Genomic DNA, 23,274 nt, shown 5'->3' with positions numbered 1-23,274 from the left:
AATTATGAAATTTATGGTAGAAAATGAAAGGTTGTTGATAGATAAACAACTTTTGTAAAGTGAACTTTGATGAAATTGTGATTTAGGGACTAAATTGTAAAAATATAAAATTCATGGAAAAATTCTAAATTTTATGAATTACATCGGCTGCAAATGTTATATGCAAAAATCGGTTAAGCTTGGAATAAGGATCAAATTGCATGAATTTTACTTTCTGAGTTTAGTGATGAAATCGTCATTAATTAAAAGTATATGGGCAAAATAGTAATTTTTTCTAGGATGTGAATTGAATTGAATTGAATAGGAATTGTATTAGATTGAGCTAAATTTACTCGTATAGATTCGGATAGATCAAATACAAAGCTAGATCGAGGTAAAGAAAAAGTAATGGATTAGTAGCATACAAGTTCACGAACATTGTTGAGGTAAGTTCCTGTAACTAAATTGTGTACATTTATATGTTTTAATTGAATGTTGTATATATATGAATTGTGTAATTGTCATGTACATGAAATAAATTATATATATGTGACAAAGCCCGATAAATATTAAGTCCTGTTTGAATAGATGAAACTCGATGGATACAGGATTTCCCGTACTGGTTGTGGTCCTGCATATGTTGTGGACACACCATAGCTCAAAATAGCGTCTCATTATTAGCCCTCTCGAGCTTCCTATTATATGGTTCCTGCGAGCTTCCCGTTAATAGCTTTTCGAAGCAACCCGATTGGTTATGATTCTGCATGTGTTGTAGACACACTACAACTTTTTTGAGTGTCCCGATATATGGCTCTTCGTGAGCTTTCCGATTAAAGGCTCTTTGTGAGCTTATTGATTAATGGCTCTCTGGAGCTTCCCGATATAGCTCGCTTGAACTTCCCGATATATGGCTATCTGGAGCTTACTGTTAATGGCTCTTCGGAGCTACCCGTTATTGGCTTGCATGAGCTTCCTGTTATACAGCCTGGATAAGCTTCCCGTTACATGGCTCACATGAGCTTCCTATTATATGGCTCGAGAGAGGGCTTCTCGATTATGTGCTTTAATGAGTACTCACGAATATGAATTGACGGATTATAAATTCGTACACTTCTTGTGTACTACCCGTGTATCCATCGATATTTCAATGGTTTAACGAACAAAGTTCTGATATAAGTTAAGATGAATTCTGGATAAAATGTTACTTGTATACACCTAAAAATATATGGAAATTTGATATTTGATGAGTTCATCCCTGATTATTGATATTCACATGAAATACTTGACTAACATGTTTGATGAAGTTGTGTGTTTAGGCTAATAGCCAAATTTGCTTGGATGCATTTTCGTATGCTTGCATTAAATGTAAATGAATGGTAAGTTAATTTCCTGTTATACGAACTTACTAAGCATTAAATGCTTACTCTATCTTATTTCCTCTGTTTTATAGTACTCAGAAGCTCGTAAAGTTTGGACATTGGTTTGAGCAACATCATACTATCCTTCAACTCATTTCGTTATAAATAGCAAACTTATTTTTGGGTATAATTGCATGTATAGGTTAAATTGGCCAAATGATGGGATAATATTGGTTGAAACTAGCCATTGGTATGGCTTGTGTTTGGTATATTTTGAGATGTAAATATATGGCCTAAACATGTTTGATGTGTGTGTTTGAAATGGTTATATGGTGGAAAGTATATAAATCTATTGATGAATGGTTTTGAGTTAGCATAATTGATAAAATATGTCTATATGCATATATGTGTATTTGGTAAGTTTGAACACTTGAATATATGTGATAATATGTCATGTAAAAGACTTAGTTTTAGTTTGGTTTTAATGTCTTGAATTGGTTGGTGAATGTATTCAAGTGTTGATGTAGGTGGAAAACAAATTGGGTGAGAAATGTGGCTTTGGAAATGGCCTATTTTCGTCCACACGAGCAGAGACACGGTCGTGTCTCTTAGCCGTGTGTGACACACAGTCATACACACGAGCGTGTGGTTTGGCCGTGTGCCCCCTGCTTCTTAAAAATTGAGAAACAGAATGCTCAGAATTGTTCACACGGACAGAGACACGGGCGTGTGTCTCAGCCGTGTGTGACACACGATCATGTACACGGGCGTGTAGCTTGGCCGTGTGACCCAAGTCAGTAAGCAACCTAAATTGGATACGGGCTGGGACACGGCTGTGTGCCCTATTTCGAATGTCTACACGGCCTCACCATACGGGCGTGTGACCCCTGCATCTAGGGGTGTGCAAAATTCGGGTAAAACCGAAAAAAATCAATTAATCGACCGAATTCGGTTAATCGGTTGGTTTACAGAATTTTTTTGGTCAAGGGTCGGTTAATTGTTTTTTGATTTTTCGGTTAACGGTTAATTCGGTTCGAAACCTGTCGGTTAACTGATTTTTTTCGGTTTAACCGAAAAAATGAATAAATAAAATTATAATATATAAATAGGCCCACTATTCACCTAAACTCAATCCAAACCCAAGTATTCAACCCAACCCAATTACCCAACCCAACCCAATCATAAAAATTATAAATAATTTAATAAATAAAAATAAAATTCTAAAAATAAAACTAAAATTAAAGTCTAAAAGTCTAAAGTCTAAAAATAATTTAATTATGTAGGGACTCAATTCGGTTAATTCGGTTAATTCGGGTAATTCGATTAATTCGGTTCATTTTTAACCAAAAATAAAAAAAACATATAATTTTCGGTTAATTCGGTTAATCGATCGAATTAACTGAAAAAATTTCAGCTCGGTTAACGGTTAAAGATTTTGAAAGGTCGGTTAATTTGGTTAATGTTATTTCGAGTCGGTTAACCGACTGGTTAACCGAATGAATACCCCTACCTGTATCTAGGAAAAAAATTTTGAAATTTTGCGAAAAATTTTCTGAGTTCCCGGTTTAGTCCCGACTTATTTCTAATGCATATTTTGGGCCTCGAAGGCCTATACAAGGGACAATATTACTGAATATAATTGTTTTTGATATGAATAGTAAATGATATAAATTAACTGTATTTTATTTGTAAACTCCAGTAATACTCTGTAACAATATTCCGGCGACAGATATGGGTTAGGGGTGTTACATTTATTGGTGTCAGAGCTACGGTTTAGTCGATTCTCAGACTAACGTAGCGTATACGAGTCTAGCTATACATGTCATTATATAATATGTGATAATGTGATATCTCCTTAACCATTTTAAACATGTTTTTCATATAGTAATATTGTCCAACAGAGTAATTCATATATGTTTTTCATATAGCAATTCTCAAGCTTCAGTTTAAAAAGCAGCTTCAAGTAGTAGAAGGGCCCGTATCTGAGGGCCGAGGTGAGGAGGCTAAAGAAGCCTTCTTTCAAATAATGAACAAATGGTTTACAGAATTCTTACGAACAAATTCGGTTGTACAACAACTTCCCCTCATGTTTCTCAACCGGTTCTTGATATACAACAAGGTACTGAACTTGCTAGAACTGGTAAGCCTCCGATAAATAAAATTCGTAAATATGGTGTAGAAGAATTTAGGGCTACTGCTGAAGACGATCTAGAAATGGTTGAATTCTGGCTAGAATACACTATCAGGGTTCTGGATGAATTATCTTGCACACCTGTCGAATGTCTGAAATGTGCTGTATCTCTGTTAAAAGATTCAGTTTATCAATGGTGTAATACATCAACTTCTGTTGTACCGAAGAAGAGTGTCATACGAGAATTTTTTCAAACTGAATTTAAAAAGAAGTATATTAGAGATTCTTGGATCAGAAACGAAAGGAATTTTTAGAGCTTAAACAGGGGCATATGACAGTATCTGAATATAAAAAATAATTTGTTTTACTAAGCAAATATGCCAGATAATGTGCCTCGATTGAAATCGCAATGTGTAGGCGGTTTGAAGAGGGTTTAAATGAAGATATCAAGTTGTTCGTTGGGATTCTGAAATTAAAAGAATTTGTGGTACTGGTTGACCGAGCTCACAGAGTCGAAGAATTGAGTAAAAAAAAAGACAAGTTGAAATTGAAGCCCGAACTTCTAGTAAATGATTTAAGGGAAAATCATACCAGTCAGCATCAAAGAAAACAAAGAAAAATCATGACTGTTTTACCACTTTTATGGGATATTCTGGGAGAGACAGAGGTATTCAACGCTCTAATCCAAGATCTTAGGCTACATCTATAGCAAGTGCGGACAGTGTTAGAAATACTAAACCTGAATGCAAACATTATAATAAAATGCATTTTGGAGAGTGCCGCATGAAAAGTGGAGCTTGTTTTAGATGTGGTTCCTATGACCACTATCTCACAAACTACCTGGAGAAAGTTGAAAGAGATACTGTTCAAACTTCAAAGCCGAGCAACTCCGCTACAAGAGGTAGACCACCTTGTAACCCCGGCAATGTCAGTGGTAGTCGAGGTACTATAAAATATTCAACTGTTAAATCTGAAACACAAGCACCGACAAGGACGTATGCTATTCGTGCACGTGAGGATGCCTCTGCACCCGATGTTATTACTGGTACTTTTTCTCTTCTTGATACTGATATAACTACTTTAATTAATCCCGGTTCAACTCATTCATACATTTGCACGAATTTAGTGTCCATTAAAAATTTACCTGTCGAGTTCACTAAATTCGTGGTTAAAGTATCAAACCCCCTAGGATGATATCAACTCAATTAGAATAATTATATATAATAGGCATAATGACTTATTTTGCCCTCCAACTTTATGAAAAACCATTTTAACCATTCATTTAATTTTTTGCCTCTCTTAGTCCTTAAACTTGTATTTTTTTGTCAAATCACCTCAAAATGGATGAAAAAATTAACGTTTTTAACTTTTCTGGCGTGACGTACACGTGAAAGACATGTCAACATTTAATTGATTGTTTTAAATTTAAAAAATATAATTAAATGATGGTGTGTCATCCACGTGTATGCCACATCACCAAAGTTAAAATACATTAATTTATCTATCTATTTTGGGGTGACTTGACAAAAGAATAAGTTTAAGGGCTGAAAAAGATGAAAAATTAAATGAAATGCTAAAATGATTTTTTTTTATAAAGTTGGAAGGCCAAATAAATTATTATGGTTATAAATTTTATAGAGATAGTATTTTATCTTCAATGTTAAAAAAAACACAAAAATTACATCTATTTCTTTAAAGAGTTAAAACCTTAAATCTCTCTCTCTCTCTCTGCTAATCGGAAAAATAAAATATATACTTATTAACTTCAAATATACATAAAACAAAGTTACACTGTCCCAATACTTACAATATCAGTATTTGTGGTTCCAGTTCCACTTCCAAGTTTTAAAGCCTTCATTCTGGGCCCATATATGGCAGTGGCACCATCTTCGATACTATACAGTGTCCCAATACTTACAATATCAGTATTTGTTGTTTTAATTTATGGTCAGAAATTTTAGTTTATCACCAAAGAGACACTAAATCTTACATTTCTAATTTTTAGCCACCAAATAATTAAAACCATCTTTGCATATGATCATGACCATCGATACTTTCATTTGTTTTTTTATTAACATCATCATGTCTAGAACTGTCCATGGGCCTGGCCCAAAATATGGGTCTGAAATTTTGCTCAGACCCGGCCTGGAAAAATATCATAAGTCCGAGCCCGGTTCAGTCCGGCCTATTTTTAAAATAAACATTAAAAAGTTATTTTAAAAATAAAAAATAAAAAAAAATATTTTAAAATTTAAAAATAAAAATAAAAAAAATATTTATTATATTCGGATTGGGCCGGGCCGGGCTCGGATTAAAAAAGTGGTGCCCAAGGCCCAGCCCTTTTTTTAAACGGGCATTATTTTTTTCCCAATCCCATATTTTGAGCCTATATTTTTATCCGAACCCTCCCATATTTCGGACGGGCCATCGGGCCGGGCCACTTGACCCATAGACAGGTCTAAGATTCGATTTAAGCCACAAAACCGAGACCCCCTACATTTGCACCGAATCACTGTGATTAAAACTTAACCTCTAATAAACAAAGACCTTCTAGCGCCTTCCAATGCAATTTGCAACAAAGTAGAGCTAATATGGGCAACTATACAGAACTTTCTGGGAACCAATACTCCTACCGTTGGATCATCTTAATGCACGTGTACGGTGCACTTTCCTACATTACTGTACCCGTAACATAAAATATTCTTTTCCATTTACCGTCTAGGTTCAGAGGCGAGGTTCTATTTAAACAGCACCCACCATCCCCATTGTTTCAAAGAAAAAAGACCTCAGCAAAGGCAGTCCCTAAAATCTTGCTCTCTTCACTCCTCCTATTTTAACCATTTCTTCCTTGTCCTCGCCCCTTCCCTAGCAAGCTACATTTCCATGGCCCCCCCTGAATTGGTTCAACCCAGTGATAAAACAAACGTTTTCGCTAAACAAGTCAGTTTGCGTAATCGTGCATATGTTACGTTCTTGGCCGGAAATGGGGACTACGTGAAAGGCGTTGTAGGGTTAGCCAAAGGGTTAAGGAAAGTGAAATCGGCGTACCCTTTAGTGGTTGCCGTTTTACCCGACGTGCCTGAGGAGCATAGGCGGATCCTGGAGAACCAGGGTTGTATCGTCCGAGAGATCGAACCAGTTTACCCGCCTGAGAACCAGACCCAGTTCGCCATGGCCTATTACGTCATCAATTACTCCAAGCTTCGTATTTGGGAGGTACGTAAGTTGTTTTTTAACTATTACACGTGGCTAATTTTCTGGTTTCAATTATACACGTGGCGGACTCTCATGAATGTCTTGTATTTTGGCTTGCCTAATCTTTGCATGACGTTTCAACTTTCTAGAGCTGCCATGAAAATCCTTTGTTTTTTCCGAGATTACCCCTTATTTGATAAGGACTGTTGGATCTGATTGATGGCTGAGAGTGTCATTTAAGGCCTACTTACATTTTGAGATTCCGAGCTTAGTTACAATGATTTGTTGTTGGTTTACGTTTAATCTAAATTAATCATTTCAATAAAGTGGGGGTGTTAATTTCATGCGTGCAGTTCGTGGAGTACAGTAAAATGATATACTTGGACGGCGACATTCAGGTATACGACAACATCGATCACCTGTTTGATCTGCCTGATGGGCATTTCTACGCAGTAATGGATTGCTTCTGTGAGAAAACATGGAGCCACACCCCACAATACAGGATCGGTTACTGCCAACAATGCCCTGACAAGGTGAAGTGGCCCGCCGAGATGGGAAATCCCCCTTCACTTTACTTCAATGCTGGCATGTTCGTGTTTGAGCCCAGCCTTGTGACTTATGAATCTCTCTTGAAGACTCTCAAAATCACACAACCTACCCCATTTGCGGAGCAGGTAAGTCTTGAATTGGAAGCTGTTTATGATTTAAAAAATTTAAGAAAAATGAGTGTATGTGGGGTTAAACAATAATGATTTTGACATTCTGTCTATTGCAGGACTTTTTGAAAATGTTCTTTAAGGACATTTACAAGCCGATTCCTTTAATTTACAACCTTGTTCTCGCCATGTTATGGCGTCATCCCGAGAATGTGGAGCTTGAAAAAGTGAAAGTTGTTCACTACTGTGCTGCGGTAAGTGCTAAGTTGTTCATTATTTCACTTTCCCATATCAATTTCTTGGTGTTACTGTGTGATTATGCGTTGGGTGTTGGTCTTGATAACTGAATCATGGGATTAAAAACAGGGATCTAAGCCTTGGAGGTACACAGGGAAGGAGGCTAACATGCAAAGAGAAGACATTAAGATGCTTGTTCAGAAATGGTGGGACATTTACAACGACGAGTCACTTGATTACCGTACCAGCGCGGCTGAAGGAGGGACAGAGACCGTGAACCTGCAACCGTTCCTGGTGGCACTCTCTGAAGTTGGTGCAGTCCATTTCGTGGCCGCCCCATCTGCGGCGTAAATATGTTGTGTAACGACGATAAATACCAGTTCATAGGTGTAAAGAAATATTGTAAGAATCGAGAAAGGGGCGATCCTATGTGGAAAACAAAGGTGGTTTTAAACAAGGGTTGGGGAATTGGTGAAACGCTTTTAGGGGGTTTAAAAACTATTTAGGGCGTTGTTTTTACTTGATGAATGGTGATGAAGGTCGAGTGTGGGGTCAAAGTGGGTGTTTGTTTATTGTGTGGCTCTGGCAAAAAGTCTTGCTGATAAAATGTCATTGTAGTCTTAAATTTTCAGCAACGGTGACATAAGAAATGAAAATTGCCACAAAAAGTTTGTGAATCACGACAACAGATGCAAATTGCCACAAAAAGAATTCCATATATACATTTCTCCTTTTCATATATTTTTCGTCGGCAAAATGGTCTGTTCATCAATCAGTTCTGTTTTTCAGGGCATGCTGGAACGTGGAAAGAGTCGACCTGTAAACTAATGAATGGCAAAAAAAAGAACCCTATAAACTAATGGCTTAATTAGCTAATAATATTAATAATTTATTTATTTTATAAAATTAGCTTTAAATTATTATATCAAAATATGTTTTATTAAATAATGTATAAATTAGATAAAATAACATATGTAATAGGCCAATTTGCCTGGCCCGTAATATAAAATCAAATAAAAAAACAAAAATAAACCAAACAAAATTAATAGCAGTCCAAATGTCCATTTACAGACCCACCGAGCCCAAATAATCCAAAATTACAACCAAAATTTAGCCTAGCCCGCTAAATCAAAAGACCTAACCCAAATACATGTCCCCAGCCCATTAAGCCCAACTAGCCTAACCCTCCAGGCCCAAATCACTCAGCCCAAAGCCCAACCTAATTGCAGAAACCCTAGGTACTCAGCATGAGCGCCGCAGCTTTTCCCTCGGCCCCACGAGCCTCCACACGCTCCAGCCTCTGCCCAGCCCCAGCGCCGCAGCAGCTCTCCTTGTTCGCGCGCACCAAGCCTCAGCCGCCTCCGAGCCGAGCCACGCCACGTCTTCGTACGACACCTGCAAAGCAAAGGACAAGCAAACGAACGCAAAAAAAAAAGCAGAGAAGGCAAGGAAAAAGCAGAAATACCAGAAAAGAAAATAGCAGTAAAAAACAGGGGATTTTTATTTTCTTTTATTTTATTTTTCTGGCTATAAAAGCCAAACATGCATATTGTAAAAGGGGATTTTTTGAATAAAAAAGAAACAAAAAGAAGTTTCGAGAGGTATATTCATCTTTTTTTCTTTTCGTTTTTCTTCCCTGTTTTCTTTCTTTTCTTTTTTTTGGTTCTTCACGAATACACTAAATGCAGAAAATGAGAGGTTTAAGGAAGAGAGTTTACCTGGCTTGCTGTTGTCGCTTGTTTCGTCGCAATCGAAGCCAAGCGGTGGTAAACGCCTCCAGTTGTTCGTCGTCGAAACTCTCTCTTTTCTGTTAGTTTTTTTTCTTTTGTTTTGTTAGATTAGAAGATGTTTAACAGATTAGGGTTTAGTTTTTTTAACCACGAAAGAAACGGCGTCGTTTAAAGACGTACGACCAGCGCGGTGACCCGACCCGAGGGAAGGATCCGCGTATTTTGGTCGTTTGGTCTATTTGCGCATAAGGTCCCCCTGTCTTTGTGGTGTTTTCATGTCAGTTTTATTTATTTACAAATTTCACATTTCATTTTGCTCTTGCTTCATTTTGACCCATATTGCTGCGCAGCGTTTTGGGGAAGCGGGATATTTCCCAATCGGCTCCCCATGTAATTCGCGCATTGCAGTATAGCCCTCCACTTTAGTTTAATCCCATTTATTTCCTGTTAATTTGATTTTGATTGCGATTTAACCCAATTCACTATTCAGTTTTTTTATTATTGATAAATTTATTGTTACTATTATTATTTATTATTGATATTATAACTACACTTATTTATATCTATTTACTCTCTTATTTTTATTTTTATTTTTATATTGATATAGCAATCCAATGGGATTTATCTCTTTAAAATTGTTTTGTTTTTTTTGTCAAATCGCATGTTATTTTTTCATCCCTTTCTTTACTATATTATATCCACCCATACGTACTATTTTAATATATGAATATATTAATATTTTAAACATTCATTCTAAAAATTTACTTCGCATGATATTTATTTTATTTTAAACCTCATTTTAACTTATTTCAAATTTTCATATATTATATATGTTAAAATTTTTATGTATATGCTTATTTGATTCACAATTTCCATTCCTTTCATACCATTCATTTTTTTAATCATTTCAAAACTTATATACTTGGCTTAGGTTTATATTCATTAGTTCGTTTTTACTTCAAATCTTGATAGCGATATTCGACATTTGTGGTTGAGATATTTATTGCTATGCTTGTTTAGGTTTATTTATTGATTATTGATTATTCATTAGATTACGTTTTAATCTGGGATAAAAAAATTCGCAATGTACATTAATATTCTATCGCATTATATTTGCCTAAAGGGTTACGTTTCATATCATTTAGATATCAAAAGCATTTTTATTCAAAAACTTTCAAAATAATGAGACACCCGAAATTTGGAATCCTCGAGAATTGAGCCCTAATGTATTGGGTTTCAATTTTCCTCGTTGAATTTAAATAATCGAAATTTTTTTTAAAACATACAAATTTCAAGTAAAAACCCATTCTCGAGAATTCGACACGTGGTGTCCTAACGTAATGGATATGACGTATTGTTTTCTCGAAACGAGGATTTTTCTAACGAATGAAAATTAAGGCAATATTTGATATTTAGGAGTTTTGTGAAATCGAGCCCTAACTTATTGAGTTTTGATTTTCTCATTTGACCCGAATAATCAAATATCCTTCTCAAATACATGGGTTTTTAAGGTTAAAAGATAAACTTAATTTTGAAGATTACAAATGTGGCGCCCTAACTCACTGGGTGTGTCATTTTATTTCTTTGAAATAGGAGTGTTTTACTATTCAATTTATTCAAGTTAAAAGGGATCGTATTTTAAAATCTTTTCAAAATTTTGACATTAAGACATTAAACAATCAATTCGGTACCAATTTTGGGCGTCATGAGGGTGCTAACCCTTCCTCGTGTTTAACTGACTCCCGAACTTATTTTCTCAAAATTCGCAGACCTAAAATTATTTTCAAGGTGATCCGATCACACCTCAACAAAAATCGGTGGCGACTCCCATCCAATTTTCATTTCATTTTCAAGTCGACGACAACATATTATTACATTAAAAAATATGGCCAATTAACATATCATCAAGGGATTAATGGTAATTATAAAGAAAATAATAAATTTGGATATCCTGTAAGCCTAAACTAAACTATATATACAGAAAGTCTAAAAGATCTTTTCTATTGACATGTGGCTCACACTTTCAAGATGAGGTTAAATTTTAGTTTTAATTTTTTCTTATCATATTCAAAATTAATATTTTTATTAATTAATTTAAATAGTTAATACCGTCTATTTTTAATTAAAATATTATGTGATTATAAATAATATAAATGCATTAAGAGTTACAAATTGATATGTGACTTTCTATTTCTTTTGAGTTTGTCTTGTTTTGTTTCTTTTTGTTCTCTATACTATGGTGAAACTTACGATTTAATTCATATGCTTTAATTTTTTAAAATAATTTGATTCTTCTTTTATAATTTCATTAGGTAATATGATTAATTATTTTAACTGATTTTAATTTTTTTTAAATATTATTCCAATGAAAAAAATAATTATCACATCTTTTAAAAAAAATCCTTCAAAATTTCTTAAGAATGATTAAATCTACAAAGTTAATAAAGAACTTGAGATTATTTTAACTTTTAATTTTTTATTTTATAATTTAATACAAATAAATAATTAACCTAATGCGAAGCGTAACCCAATCATTCTATATTTTTTTTTTGTGAAAATTCTAGTTAAAGTTTTAAAAGAGTTTTATATGGCTTTCAGTTTGGGCGGTAATCAATATCTTTTAAAAAGGAAAATTAGGAAAGGATATCCCTCATTAATTTAATAAAACTATCTATTATTTTATTGAAATTTAGGTTAACTTACATTTAAGGTCATTATATTATTAGTAAGATTACGTTTTGATCATTCAACTTTAAAAAGTTATAAAATTATCATTAAATTATTCGAAAGTTTGTATCCATGACATTAGATTATTATTATTTAAGTCCAACCAAAGACATAAAGAGATTTCATTATGTAATTGCTTAATTTTCGCCATTTCCATCTTTTCTTACCATTAAGTTTTGTTTCTAATTTTTTTTTATAATCTTTATTCATCCCTAACTGAAATTCTACTTATATGATTGCATAATTTTAGCATTTGTATAGATATAATTATAAAATTTCTGATTTTTTTATTTAAATTCTATCAATATAATAGACTCTATTGCTAAAAAAGAAGAAAATAATTTCATGATAATTAGGTTTTTAAATCATGAATTTCATGTTTTCTTTAACTAATGTGCAATAAAATTTTGAATTCTATTATTGGTTATGTTACAATATTTTAAAAATATTTATAATGTTTCAATGGTTATAATTGAAAAGTTACCAGTGGTCCAAAAGTTATATCACTTGGTTATTAACAAAGAGTTGCCACTATTTATAGTGTTGAGGCATGTTTCTTGTTACCAAAAACTATATCACTTAATTAATAACAAAAATTCATAATTATTCAAGTAGATATTTATGAAAAATTATGTTTCTTCGTAAAAGACATGACTATCCATTAGGATAATTATGTCCCTATAGAAAGATACGAGAATTTCTATAAATAGGTATCAAGATTCATTTGTTTGATACACCAAAAACACGTTTTCTTTTATTCTCCTCCGTTTTCTAATATTCCTAGACTGTTTTATAAATAATTACTGCATAAGTTTTTTTATAGAAATTGATACTCTTGTCATGCTCTGCTAAATGCTCAGTTGACTGTTTTCATCAGTGCAAAACGTATTGTATCCTTAATGTTCATTTGCCAACAACTCTTTTACATATTAAAATATAGGTGGGGATGAATAGAACCGATACACACTTTGAAACCTTCATATTAATTTCTCATAAGTTCATTTTATCCCCACGCATCCACGAATTGTGCATAATATTCAACTATTAACATTTACCTTTCCAATTTCCATTAGTTTTTATTAAATTATTGCCATAATTACTTAGTTTAAAATTATGTATTTTATAACCATAGACAGAAAAGAAAAAAAATTATAAAAGTTTAATTTGATTTGAAAGGTATGTTTCCAATTTATAAAATTTGAAAATTAAAAATTAGGGAAAGATTACACAAGTCTCTAATAGTGTGTATGGTATGAATTTATGATGATTTTATTTTAATTAAAAAAACTGAGATTTAATTTTAATAAAAAAATATTACCAAATCTTTTAAGTACAAATTAAAAAGTCTATCAATTATGTTTCATCAGTGTATCTATAAAATTACATTTCCATATTTCTACTTCTTTGTGTCCCACATCCATTGCACAGTGGTAAGCAAATATCTATTAAAAAACATGTGTTTCGATTTAGTATGGGAGAGACAGTATTTATAGGTCAAATCTTGTAATAGCATTGAAAAGCTACCCTAATTTTAGTTTGTATTCTTTTTACTCAATTAAAATATTCATTTACTTATTCAAATTCAGGACACCCTGGATGAAATCCCCCGAATTCTGCAAGACCTGAAAGACCCGCCGGCACAAACTCGACTTCGGGAATGCCAAACAGATTACAACGAGGCATTGGGGAATTTCCAGAGCGCCTTCTAGAAATACTTATTTCGACGCCATCAACTTTACCAGAATTGGAACTAACCTAGTTATTGATTGTCATAATGGATTTAGGAGGAATGGTCCCATTGCCACTTCCCCAATTGACGCCAAATGATGTGAAGGTCTTCAAACTATCCGAGATTATTTTGATAGCCACTGATCGTCTTATTCCCAAGAAAACGTCAATTATTTAGTTTCAGTAATTGCTTGTTTATTTTGAATTTCAATGAGCTGAACCATCTCTCTCAAAGAGACAATGCAAGAAAGCAGCATCGTGAAATTTTCATTATCAACTCCAACACCTAAATCGTTCACGGCAACCGCGTTATCAACACCATTTATGAATCCATATTGTACCAATAACGCTCCTCGTAATATACATCAATCCATATTACCTGCAAATCTCCCCAAAACAACCCCACCTAAATGATATCACTTGTAAGCTCTAAAGGTGCCCATTAATAATGGGACATTAATAATTCTGGGTGTAATTAAAATGTTTTGAAGCTTAGGGACCTGTTACCTCTAAATAAATAGTTAAAATGAAAATACCTGATTTTAACTTTGAGAAGACCCTAAAAACTAATAAAACACCAAATAAACCACAGAATTGGATAGGAAAAGAAGGTGGCACACAATGAATCTTATAACTTCTTCTTTTTTTCTTTTCATTTCATTAATTTTCAATCTTAAAAAGAAAAATTCAAAGTTCCTTTTTTTTTCTGTCCATGGTTCTTTTCATATTCAGATTTTTCCCTAAATTATCTTGTTTCTTTCTGAAATATTTTTTATTTTCTTTTTTTACTTTTAGGATACATTTAGAAAACTACTTAATAATTGAATGAGTATAATACAAGGTTAAAAAAAGAAGAAGAAATACATAGTCATATTCATATTATAGTTTTTCTTTTACTTGCATCACTCTCTTATTTAAAGCACTTATTTACATTTTGGGTAAATTACCCTTTTACTCCTTACTTTTTTATGTTTTTTTGTTTAAAATTTCTTATAATTTAAATATAAAGTTTATTTTAAGATTTTACTTAATAGAATTAACTTTTAATGTTATAATATTAAAATTAATCAAATTAAATTGTTAAGCTTAAATATAGTTTAAAAAAACACATATTAATAATATTTATCAAATTAAAATTATATTTGTCAAATGTATTAAGATTTAATTACATTCATTGATTAAAATAGAGCCAAGATAAATATAAAATTACAAAAAAAAATTGAATATTGGCAAATTTAACAAAATATATAATAAATAACATGCAAGAAATTATTGATAAATGTTATTTAAATTTTAATATATTAACATTAATATTTAAACCATGAGGAATTTTTATATTATATTAATATTTCTAAAAATATTTTTTAATTACATTAATTTTTAATTTATTAATTATTTTTAAATAAATTTATTACAAATTTAAACAAAAACTAATGTTATAAAAGGTATTATAAATTTAATATAGTGCATTGCCCAAAAATAAAACTAGTTATTATATATGTGTACATATGCGATGCCATGAACTAATTTCGTATTATGGAAGGTTGTTTTGTTAAAAAAAAATGATAAACAATGTAGGTGTTATTGTGTTAATTTGATATTAATTATTTTGAAGATTTGATACATTGTGTTAGGCAGTGATACATACAAAGTAAGAAGTCTATTGACCCAATATCGAGGAATAACATGATTGATTCTGGGAGAGAGGTAAATGACTCTAAAGGAAGAGTTTGCTAAAATCTCTGGTTATATTTCGTTTGTTTTTTGGTTTCCTGGTTATCTCCGGTAATTAATGCAACCAATATTACAAAAAAAGAGCATTAAACCATTATATAATGATAATGCAATCTTAATCTCTTTGGTATCCATTAGCAAAAAAACAAAAAAAAAAGTAAAATAGAAATGGCTTCCTTCTTCTCTTGTTCGGCCACAATATTCCTAACCATTGGCTGCAATGCTTATGGTGCCTTAATTGAAGGTATCTGCAAACAGTCCCAGTCCCAAGACTACAAATATTGCATGTCAGTTGTGGGCAATGACCCTCGCGCAGCCGCAGCAGACTTGCATCGCCTTGCTTTGCTTTCTATTCAAGTTATGGCGATTCAAATTCAGGACACCCTCCATCAAATCTCCAGAATTCATCCCAACTTGAAAGACCCACTCGCAATGCGAATCCGATTACGACGAGGCTTATACAAATTTGCAGAGCAGCTTCAGCTCCACTTCTAAAACGCCATCAACTTCATGGGAATTGCAACTAACAAAGTCATTGATTGTCATAATGGATTTCGGAGGAATGGTCCTATTGCCACATCACCAATTGACGCGGATGATATGAAAGTCTTTAAATTATCAGAGATTTTCTTGTTAGCCGTTGACCGTCTTATTCCTAAGAAATTGTAGATTATCTTAACCTAAACAAATGTAATCTTCCTTAATTTCTATAATTGCGTATGATCCTTGATCTAAAACATAATTTGTCAAAAATGAATGAAAGATAGCAGAGGTCTTTGTTCCTCATTAATGTGCTGCCATAAATTAAAATCTTCTAAAAAATGGATGACCCATCTAGCAGTTTTGACATTTTGTGGTTAACATTTGTTTCAAAAGGTTAAATTCCTGCATGTATGTAGTTGTAAAATAGAGTGGTTCAAGTATTTGTATACATGTTATTACTGATTATTTCGCTAAACCATTTACCCTACTATAAATATGGATAAATTAAGATTGAGCCACTGTCCGTATGTCTTCTTCTAACTTACCCACAACTACCCAATTTTTATCAATGTAAGATTATAAATAATTTTGGAATATTTAGTATGTTATAGTTTAGAATTTATTATTATATTTTACTCTCTTTTTTTTTCAAATGAGGTTTTGGTTACACTTATCATTCTTGCTTGAAAATTGGGAGACTTTTAGCAAAATTATAGGTCTGAAAAATAGGTTTGGACAAAAAATAAGATTTGTTCTCTAGATGAGTCCAACTCAAAATTGGCTAAATTTTTTTTCATGTTACTGTTACGATATTGTAGAACTCTTATTTTACTGTTAATTTTGCTACAAGTTTAGAGGCATTTGCTTGTTAAGTTACAATTATCTTAGTGTTATTTAAATATAAAAACTTTTTAAAAATATTTGTAAAACTTTTATTTTAATATTTTTAGTGTATTTGATGTATTATATTTTTTAAAATTTATTTTTATATAAAAATAATATAACTTTTTTAATACGGACAGGTCAGATCAGACTTAGGTTTAGCATTTTTATTTGGATCAATTTTTTTTAAATTGGTTTAAAAATTTTACCTTGCCAACGTTTAAAAAAACTGTTGAAAAAATTTTACCCTCTAAAAGTGAGTTATTTCTCTAAATTTTTTTAAAGAAAAATTTAAAAGGCGAATTAAAAAAAAAAAGGCATATAAGCATAATTTAGCTGAAGAAATTAGAATCCTTTTTCCTTGTTAGGTGCAAATAACATAAGACGACGTCGTGTTAGCTCTAATAGTGCTTCACTTGGTTGATTTAGGCTTGGAAACGCCCCTTTCCCCTCACTCTCCGCAAGATCCACTAGCACAAAAGGAAAGCAAAACGCTTTCATCACTCTTACCATTCAGATATCGCCAAAATAAGCAATGATAATTCGAGTCCCTCTCCCTCAGCTATCTGTTTCAAGGTACGTTTCACCATTCTCGTTTCTTCCCTTTAAATTCTTCTGTTCTGATCCCAACCCTCCCCTAAACAACGACGTCGATACCGTCTATTGCGTAATAACTTCCTCCACCTCTTCAAAACACTTGACCCAATCCTTAAAATCAACTGGGATTTTTCTCTCTAATGATTTAATCGATAAAGTGCTAAAAAGGGTCAGGTTTAGCCATGGGAATCCTTTGCAAGCTTTTGAGTTCTTTAACTATACTGGAAATAGAAAAGGGTTTTATCACACCGCATTTTCTTTGGATACGATGCTTTATGTTCTGGGTAGGAGCCGCAGATTTGATAAAATTTGGGAGGTTTTAATTGATATTAAGAGAAAAGATCCGTCTTTGATAACCCCTAGAACTATGCAAGTCGTTTTAGCTAGAATTGCAAAGGTTTGTTCTGTTAGAGAGACGGTAGTGAATTTCTGGAAGTTTAAGAAGCTTGTTTCTGAATTCGATGTATCTTGTTTTAATGCATTATTAAGGACATTGTGTCAAGAGAAAAGTATGAAGGATGCTAGGAATGTTTATCATAGTTTAAAGCATGATTTTAGGCCAAATTTGCAGACTTTTAATATACTTTTGTCTGGGTGGAAGTCCTCAGAGGAAGCCGAGGGTTTCTTCGAGGAAATGAAGGAATTGGGTGTTAAACCAGATGTTGTTTCATATAATTGTTTGGTTGATGTGTATTGCAAGGGTAGAGAAATGGATAAAGCATACAGGGTGGTTGAAAAGATGAGAGATGAGGAACTTTGGCCTGATGTGATCACATATACGAGCATTATTGGGGGCTTAGGATTGGTTGGTCAGCCCGACAAAGCTAGAGATGTTTTGAAGGAAATGAAGGAGCACGGATGTTACCCAGATGTTGCAGCCTATAATGCTGCGATTAGAAATTATACCATTGCGAAGAGGCTGGGTGATGCTTATAGTTTGATGGATGAAATGGATAGAAAGGGTTTAAGTCCCAATGCAACAACTTACAATCTGTTCTTTAGGGTCTTTTATTGGTTGAACGATTTGAGTTGCTCATGGAGTTTGTATCAGAGGATGATGTATTCTGGGTGCCTGCCTAATACACAATCTTGTATGTTTCTGATTAGGTTGTTTAGAAAGCATGAACAAGTGGAGATGGCACTGCGGTTGTGGAAGGACATGGTGGAGAAGGGTTTTGGGTCTTATACTTTGGTATCTGATGTGTTGTTTGATCTGCTTTGTGATATGGGGAAGCTGGTAGAAGCGGAGAAGTGCTTCCTGGAGATGATAGAAAAGGGTCATAAGCCTAGCAATGTTTCTTTCAAGAGGATCAAGGTGCTCATGGAATTGGCAAACAAGCATGAGGCTATTAAGAACTTGATAGAAAAGATGTCTGTTTTTGGGTCTTCAATCCAACTCTCTGGAGGTTCTCAGAATCATACAGAAACATTAGATTTAGACTCACTTACTGTTAATCATGTCAGAACTAACTAATGAAGCAACCATGGAGGTACAATCATATTCGAAAAGAGGCTTTTCTAAACAACCAAGAAGATGCACCATATGAAGATTGAAAAAGCTGTGAAGACTACCTACATTTTTCTTCATGCTCGTGGGTCATTGTCACAGTTGATTACCGTATGTGGACTACCATTTGACTTGTTTTTATCTAGTTCTATGGTTTACACTATGATGTCAACGGTTTTTTTTCTCTAATGATCATTTTTATGGTTAATGCCGGTGATGATAGGTGGATCTGGTAATTGGTTTGTTCCGATTCTGATAGATGCTACAGACATGGCATTTCCACTATTAAATAAAATTTTATTCTGGAGGAGCAGTTGATTCAGCAATTTCTAGTCTTCATCTACTTTAGATCTGGCAAATTAAGGTGAGTCAAATACCATGCTGTGAATTCTTCAATGGTGGTAGCATCTAGCATGTGAAGAAACCAACATTTGAAGCTTTTCCAGTATATCATTTCTCGTTAGCTCTTCCTGTTGTTTCCTTGCTCTCCGGGTTTCACAAGTATGCTCCTTCATGTGGGTTATTGCAGTCGGTCTATTTTCTGGAAGCTGATAAAAAGGTCTTGTTCAGTAGTCTGTTCTCGAAGTGGGATAATTAGCCATCATCTTACCTTTACTTTTTTATACATGACACCAGATTTTCTGGTTCTCGTTCATAACTTTGAGATATAGGCTGGTCATCTGCGGCTACTTTTAAACTGTTCATCAATTGATCAGGTCCTCACATTTTCAGATATTTGCATGAACTTGGTATGATCGAAATTGAGTAAAAAAAAGTTCAGATTTCTACATAATTTACTAAAGAAGAAAGGCTCTCATTTATTGCCGAGTTAAAAGAAGCATTCAAGAAGCTTGCTATCCTTAAATTTCCACCAAGAAAAGAACTGCCGAAACTCGGGGATGTTTTTTTTTTCAGCTATCGGGATAATACCACAAAGGAAACAAACAATTTATTAATTATTGTTAAACTACAAGTAACAAATGGCAATGTTTGCAAGAAACAAATGAACACGAAAAACCAAAAACACTTGAACGGGATGAACATCCGGAACTCTAAAAGGGGCCAGCATTGGTGAGACTAACAACTCAATGATGCCATCTATGCCTGCAATTATTAGCATAGATAAATATAAGGAGAAACTGCAGAAACCAAAATGAATATAATCTGCAACTTCTCGTTTAAATATAAGTCAAAGTCATCAGGCATAAGCTTACCTTGTTTGCAATGTTGTTCGAAAGCCAGTCCAGTCCCTCATACAGACCTTCACCAGAAGTGGCACATGTGCTCTGGATGTACCTGCAAAACATATTATATAGAGGGTTAAAATACCGATCCACAAATAGAGACCATCAGAGAGAGAGACCAAGAGAGAATTGTTCATCTTACCAGTGGCGTTGGCGGAGAGAATGAAGGCCAAGCTTGTCAGTAATCTCAGCAGCATTCATAGCATTTGGAAGATCTTGCTTGTTTGCAAATACTAGCAGGACAGCATCCCTCAACTCATCCTGCCAATGCACAAAACACAATATGTTAGATTTCAGTACAAAACCCATCCCGGGTGCAGCTTTATTAACTTCAAATCCATTTATTAGAACCATTGCCCATTAATAAGGAACTTTATGCCCAAGTACCTCATTCAACATCCTGTGCAACTCATCTCTAGCTTCAACCACACGATCACGATCGTTGCTATCAACCACAAAAATAAGTCCTTGTGTGTTTTGGAAGTAATGTCTCCACAATGGTCGGATCTATATCGGAAATAGCAAATTTGCCAGTAGAATAATAGAGACAAACAAAAACTATAAACACGTTTCCATTACTCTAATATATCTAAGATATACTCAAAACGTAAGGCCCAATTTGAGTACTAAGCATCCAACTTCGCATATACCTGACGAACACCAACTTGTGTTCTCCCTTCAATGGAATTACATGTATTCAGGTTATCAAGATGCTTAGATGCTTATAGAATATACGAGAACATGAAATTCTATCCAAACCATATAAATAAACAGAGCACATTATAACACACCCTAGTTTTTTCCTATTTAACAATAACATCTTTGAATGAAAACTAAACTTCAGTACCTTGTCCTGGCCACCAACATCCCAAACCGTGAAGCTGATGTTCTTGTATTCCACGGTCTCAACATTGAAACCTACAAGATTATAATATAAGTATCACGATGTTGAAACAAGATTCATTCGAATAACAAATGTCGAACTTCAAAAGTGAAAAAAGCTACTTTACCGATGGTAGGAATGGTAGTGACAATCTCTCCCAACTTAAGCTTGTAAAGAATGGTGGTTTTACCAGCAGCATCAAGCCCAACCATCAGTATACGCATCTCCTTCTTGGCGAAAAGCCGGCTGAATAGCTTTGTGAAAGACAACCCCATTTTTCACGTCTGTCAAGCACCAAAATCCACATATCAATTCCCATAACCATCAATAGAATTTGATTTTTTTTTCAAAAAAATCCAACGGTCTTAAATCGAAACAAACATAAGATCGTTCAAGAAACATCGGAAACCAAGCAGAGATGAATTGATCCATATCAACCAGTAAACATCCAAATCCAAAATGTTTCGAGAAGAATTCAATTCGGAAAATGCAGATCAGAGCAATTTAATAAACATACGACGCTTCAGAGACTTAGATGAGATGAAATTACGGATGGAATTGAGAATTTCAAGGGATAACACAATGTTGAAACAGAACTGAAGTCAAAATGTAAAAGGCAGATCTGAAGAGAGAGAGAGAGAGAGAGAGATAAGCTAAACTAGAGTAAAATCAAAATCAAAATTGACTTATAAGAAGAGAGATAAAGTTGCCTGAGAGAACTGCAAGCGGTTATCAAATGGAGCAGAACGACGGAGAGAAGCGAAGATCTCCTCCTCTCTCTCTCTATCTCTATTGGAATCGAAGGCGCTGAACGAACTAATGCTAGAAGGTAAAGCCTGGAGTTAAGAGCCTTTTATTTATATATATGGACTGGGGAGCTAGATTTAGATAAAAAGCCCATAAGGATAGACGTCCAAGCTAATTAATAATACTATTCAGCCTAGTCGCTACAACGCAGTTATCACAATTATCTATTGCTCAGCGTAAACAATGGCTGCAGGTGAAGAGGGAGAATTCGTCTACAGAATTAGCACTGCTGAGGAATGGGAAGCATTGCAAAAGAATGGATCCGCTTTTGGCGGTGACTTAGACAAATCCTCTGGTTTCATTCACCTCAGCTCCCTTCATCAGGTCTCCCTTTCTCCCTCCAGTACTTTATTTTCTAATCGTTTCTTGATACATGACAGTGAATCATGTTTGTGTTTGGTTACAATTATTGCAGGTGAAGCCGACACTGCAGAATTTTTTCTCCAACGTCAAGCTGGATTTGTACCTTCTTCAAATTGATGCTAAGAAGGTGAAATAAAACATCTACATGTTTTTTGACAAAGAATCCTTCAGATCTTACTCTTGTCTTTGCTAATTGATGTTAGAAATCAAGCTGAAATGAACATCTAAAATTCATGGGTACTTGACTCTATCCACGGCATATGTATATCTTGATGTTTTGTCTGGAATTGAGAGATGTGCAAAACCTTAAAATGAACTTTACAATTTTAGTTATCAAGGAAGCAAAAGTAGGAAGGTTGGTTTAATTGTTCATTTCTGGAAATGATAGGAGTTCTGCTTAAAACATGGGTTAAAAATCCATTCATCTTCTAATCATAACACCTTTATTATTTCGTACCTAAAGAAATAAAATCTGCAACCAAGTTTCCATATATTGAGGAATGTTACAGGCCTTGTTATTTCCCTGTCCTTGAATCAGTGACATAATGATATACAAACACTGCATTCGCAAGCATTGAGCGTCTGTTAGTCACCTCAACTTCTTGATGTGTATGAGCTCTTTTTTTAACATCTGCAGCTTGGAGATGGATTGATATATGAAGTTGTAGATGGTTCCAACAGCTTCCCGCACTTCTACGGCTCATCTCGAAGCTTTGCTCCTCTTCCATTAGATGCAGTTACAAAAGCTGAGAAGCTATCGGTAGTAGATGGCCAATTCAGCTGCAGTTTACTGAATTAGCGCTGATGCTTCCAACAGCTTCCTGCACTTCCATCGTGTGGAGATAATGTACGCATTGGATTTGGATGTAACTATACAATGTTATGCCACTGTAATACTTCACTCCTAATAATAGCAATGATGTGTGTATTAGTTGTGGTTTTATCCATTATACTTCTGGGACTCCACCTCTGTTCACACCCTGTATCAGAGGTTGAAGAATTTTGTTATTTTGTTTTCTCAGCCTGTAAAAGT

General features: G+C 34.0%; 4 protein-coding genes and 1 pseudogene across 5 annotated transcripts; 4 read left to right on the top strand and 1 right to left on the bottom strand.

Annotated features, from left to right (window-relative positions):
* Positions 1-6,199: 6,199 nt before the first annotated feature.
* On the top strand, positions 6,200-8,236 carry LOC107912304 (galactinol synthase 1). Its single transcript, XM_016840411.2, has 4 exons — positions 6,200-6,684; positions 7,017-7,337; positions 7,439-7,573; positions 7,686-8,236. Exons 1-4 carry the CDS (start codon positions 6,352-6,354, stop codon positions 7,905-7,907), a joined length of 1,011 nt encoding a protein of 336 aa, XP_016695900.1. The 5' UTR covers positions 6,200-6,351; the 3' UTR covers positions 7,908-8,236.
* Positions 8,237-15,400: 7,164 nt separating this feature from the next.
* Positions 15,401-16,289, top strand: LOC107911465 (pectinesterase inhibitor 5-like; annotated as a pseudogene).
* Positions 16,290-17,254: 965 nt separating this feature from the next.
* LOC107912299 (putative pentatricopeptide repeat-containing protein At1g02420) lies at positions 17,255-19,732 on the top strand. Of its 2 annotated transcripts, XM_041106003.1 has the most exons (3): positions 17,255-19,055; positions 19,168-19,308; positions 19,474-19,732. In XM_041106003.1, the coding sequence occupies exon 1, from the start codon at positions 17,376-17,378 to the stop codon at positions 18,909-18,911; it is 1,536 nt and encodes a 511-aa protein (XP_040961937.1). In that variant the 5' UTR covers positions 17,255-17,375; the 3' UTR covers positions 18,912-19,055; positions 19,168-19,308; positions 19,474-19,732. The 2 variants fall into 2 exon arrangements, with proteins under 2 accessions (XP_040961937.1, XP_016695893.1); XM_016840404.2 differs by having other exon boundaries at positions 19,168-19,732.
* A 136-nt stretch (positions 19,733-19,868) lies between these two features.
* LOC107912302 (ADP-ribosylation factor) lies at positions 19,869-21,944 on the bottom strand. Its single transcript, XM_016840408.2, has 7 exons — positions 21,782-21,944; positions 21,199-21,355; positions 21,036-21,106; positions 20,576-20,695; positions 20,331-20,449; positions 20,159-20,240; positions 19,869-20,048 (listed from the first exon to the last, which is right to left on the bottom strand). The coding sequence occupies exons 2-7, from the start codon at positions 21,344-21,346 to the stop codon at positions 20,043-20,045; spliced, it is 546 nt and encodes a 181-aa protein (XP_016695897.1). The 5' UTR covers positions 21,347-21,355; positions 21,782-21,944; the 3' UTR covers positions 19,869-20,042.
* Positions 21,945-21,977: 33 nt separating this feature from the next.
* LOC107912303 (uncharacterized) lies at positions 21,978-23,184 on the top strand. The gene is made up of 3 exons (XM_016840409.2): positions 21,978-22,202; positions 22,294-22,368; positions 22,879-23,184. Exons 1-3 carry the CDS (start codon positions 22,062-22,064, stop codon positions 23,038-23,040), a joined length of 378 nt encoding a protein of 125 aa, XP_016695898.1. The 5' UTR covers positions 21,978-22,061; the 3' UTR covers positions 23,041-23,184.
* Positions 23,185-23,274: the final 90 nt, after the last annotated feature.

Source organism: Gossypium hirsutum, chromosome D11, assembly GCF_007990345.1.
Source record: "Gossypium hirsutum isolate 1008001.06 chromosome D11, Gossypium_hirsutum_v2.1, whole genome shotgun sequence".
Taxonomy (NCBI): Eukaryota; Viridiplantae; Streptophyta; class Magnoliopsida; order Malvales; family Malvaceae; genus Gossypium; species Gossypium hirsutum.
This window is presented reverse-complemented; position numbering and strand designations above follow the sequence as displayed.

What these genes read in the sequence shown, in the direction of transcription:
- LOC107912304 (XM_016840411.2), top strand. Translation starts at nt 6,352, where the DNA reads ATGGCCCCCCCTGAATTGGTTCAACCCAGTGATAAAACAAACGTTTTC. An exon ending in CCAAGCTTCGTATTTGGGAG is followed by an intron (nt 6,685 to 7,016) that starts GTACGTAAGTTG and finishes TCATGCGTGCAG; the next exon opens with TTCGTGGAGTACAGTAAAAT. An exon ending in TTGTTCACTACTGTGCTGCG is followed by an intron (nt 7,574 to 7,685) that starts GTAAGTGCTAAG and finishes GATTAAAAACAG; the next exon opens with GGATCTAAGCCTTGGAGGTA.
- LOC107912299 (XM_041106003.1), top strand. Translation starts at nt 17,376, where the DNA reads ATGATAATTCGAGTCCCTCTCCCTCAGCTATCTGTTTCAAGGTACGTT.
- LOC107912302 (XM_016840408.2), bottom strand. Translation starts at nt 21,346, where the DNA reads ATGGGGTTGTCTTTCACAAAGCTATTCAGCCGGCTTTTCGCCAAGAAG. An exon ending in ATGTTGGTGGCCAGGACAAG is followed by an intron (nt 20,696 to 21,035) that starts GTACTGAAGTTT and finishes TTTCCGATATAG; the next exon opens with ATCCGACCATTGTGGAGACA. An exon ending in TGCACAGGATGTTGAATGAG is followed by an intron (nt 20,450 to 20,575) that starts GTACTTGGGCAT and finishes GTGCATTGGCAG; the next exon opens with GATGAGTTGAGGGATGCTGT.
- LOC107912303 (XM_016840409.2), top strand. Translation starts at nt 22,062, where the DNA reads ATGGCTGCAGGTGAAGAGGGAGAATTCGTCTACAGAATTAGCACTGCT. An exon ending in ACCTCAGCTCCCTTCATCAG is followed by an intron (nt 22,203 to 22,293) that starts GTCTCCCTTTCT and finishes CAATTATTGCAG; the next exon opens with GTGAAGCCGACACTGCAGAA. An exon ending in TTCAAATTGATGCTAAGAAG is followed by an intron (nt 22,369 to 22,878) that starts GTGAAATAAAAC and finishes TAACATCTGCAG; the next exon opens with CTTGGAGATGGATTGATATA.